This window comes from Volvox carteri (assembly GCF_000143455.1).
Source record: "Volvox carteri f. nagariensis unplaced genomic scaffold VOLCAscaffold_46, whole genome shotgun sequence".
Lineage (NCBI taxonomy): Eukaryota > Viridiplantae > Chlorophyta > Chlorophyceae > Chlamydomonadales > Volvocaceae > Volvox > Volvox carteri.
Window position 1 is genome coordinate 499,255 of NW_003307589.1, and position 2,055 is coordinate 501,309.

The following is a 2,055-nucleotide window of genomic DNA, read 5'->3' on the forward strand; positions in this document are numbered from 1 at the left end:
GGGCCCGGGGGGGGGCCCCCGGGGGGGGGGCCGGGGGGGGGGCCCGGGGGGGGGCCCCGGGGGGGGGCCCGGGGGGGGGGCCCGGGGGGGGGGCCAGGGGGGGGGCCAGGGGGGGGGGCCAGGGGGGGGGGCCAGGGGGGATTTGCTCAAGAGATTTCCTACAGACTTCAACATGATTCCCCAATCCCCTGTCTAACTGTTCGCAACACACACACACACACACACACTCTCTCTCTCTCGCCCAGCCGCATTTTTTCACACACATGCAAACGGCAACAATACAAGTTCGTCGTCCATATCGCCGTCGTCGTCTCTATCGCAGTTGTACCTGATCTGGGTGGGCATCATCGTGGCGTATATCTTCACGTGGATCCCGGAGTGGACTGCCTGGGTCATTCTCGTCCTCATGGCGCTGTACGACATTGCTGCCGTACTCATCCCCGGCGGGCCCCTCAAGGTATACGACGTAAAGGTTACGGCAATCCCCTTTTGGGGGAAGGAGGGAGGAGAAGCTGCCGGGGAATGATGGGGATTGGGTGGGGGGTCGTTTTGGTCTGTTGGGGAAACCGCTGTGGGTCCTGTTTAGGACACCGCGCGGGAGCGCACAGCTCTTTCTGATCTGAACACCCGGTATCCGCCGCCAACTGCACACGGATGCCATTTCTCGCTCTTTCCGCTTTCCGATCCTGCTGCGCTGCGCTGAGGTGAGCTGCGCTGCGCTGAGCTGCCCATATCGGGCGGGAAACCTGTGGATGGCCTTTAGACCTGTGTCGCTGCCCTTGTCGTCCAGGCCCTGGTGGAGATGGCCATTGAGCGGAAGCAGGACCTGCCGGCGCTCGTGTACGAGGCGCGTCCAGCGGGGGGCAGGCCGTACGTCCGGGGGTTTGGAAACCGCGGGAGACCGGCGCCGCCGCAGGCTGACGGAGCTGCTGGTGGGGGGCCTGGTGGGGGGGGCGCTGCAGCCCCCGGTGCTGGTGTTGCGCCGCATGCAATTGCGGAGGGAGCGGCTACGACGACTTTGGCGGCGGCGGCGGCGGCTGCAGCAGCACCGGGCGCGATGGAGATGCGGCGGCCAATGTCCCAGCGTGGGTCACGGCCGGCGTCGGCGGGGGATGCGCAACGCGGCGGCGGGAGCAGCGGCGGAGGCGGAGGTGGCACAAGTGGCGGGTGGGTGACGGGGCCGTCGCGAATGTCGCTGGCGGCGCCGGAGACGGCGGCGCTGCCTGGCGGTGGCGACGGCGGCGGTGGAGGGGAGGTAGTGGGCAGCGGCCCCGCGGGTTGGTCAGTCGGGGATGATGTAAGGTGAGGGGTGTGTTAGGGGCTTTGTTATTTTGTTAGTCTGGGGAGGCTGCAGAGGAGGAAGAGATGGGAACGTAAACCTGAAGAAGAAGAAGAAGAAGAAGAAGAGAAGGAGGAGTGCAACACTGAGCTACCTGTGTATTGCCTGTCTACATGCATATCGAGTTAGCAATGGCCTCTGTGTCTACCCAGCTATCCACCTATATATATTTTTATCGCCTACCTACTTACCCCATCGGTCTACCACCTACTTACCCCATCAGTCTACGTATCCACCTACATGGCTTTTGGTTGGCTAGCCACCAGTGCCGGTGTGGTGGAGTAACGAAGGGAGGGAGTAAGAGGGGGCACAGATGTGTGTGTCTTCCGACTGTGTGTACGGGAAGAGAAGGGAAGGAAGGGAAGGCTGTCCAGTCTGTGTGTGCGTGTGGCGTCCTAAAGGGGGTGGGGTACCTGCGCTGCCCTGCAGGACCCTGTTGTGAGCGGGCACCAGGGCGAGAGAACACCACCCGCTGAACCCCCCTTCCCCGCAGACACACACACACTCCTCACACATGCACATACACATGCACATACACACTCCTCACACATGGACATACACACCCCTCACACATACACACACGTACACGCATACACACACGTCACGCCCCTTCAAACCCGTGAAACCCTTCCTGACGCCTACCCGACCCTAGGGGGCCGTCATCGGGGATCATTCTCTGTTTCACCTCCTCCCCCCCTCCTGCCCCCTCCTTCCCC

General features: G+C 63.3%; 1 protein-coding gene across 1 annotated transcript in view; it reads left to right on the forward strand.

The window, feature by feature from the left end:
- Positions 1 to 2,055, forward strand: part of VOLCADRAFT_82983 (uncharacterized protein) — a gene marked incomplete at its 3' end in the record, with an annotated part of 7,634 nt that overhangs the window by 2,654 nt on the left and 2,925 nt on the right. The window contains exons 6-7 of the mRNA XM_002954791.1: positions 323 to 457; positions 791 to 882. Coding sequence (XP_002954837.1) covers positions 323 to 457; positions 791 to 882 — 227 coding nt within the window. The remainder of the gene's footprint in view (positions 1 to 322; positions 458 to 790; positions 883 to 2,055) is intronic.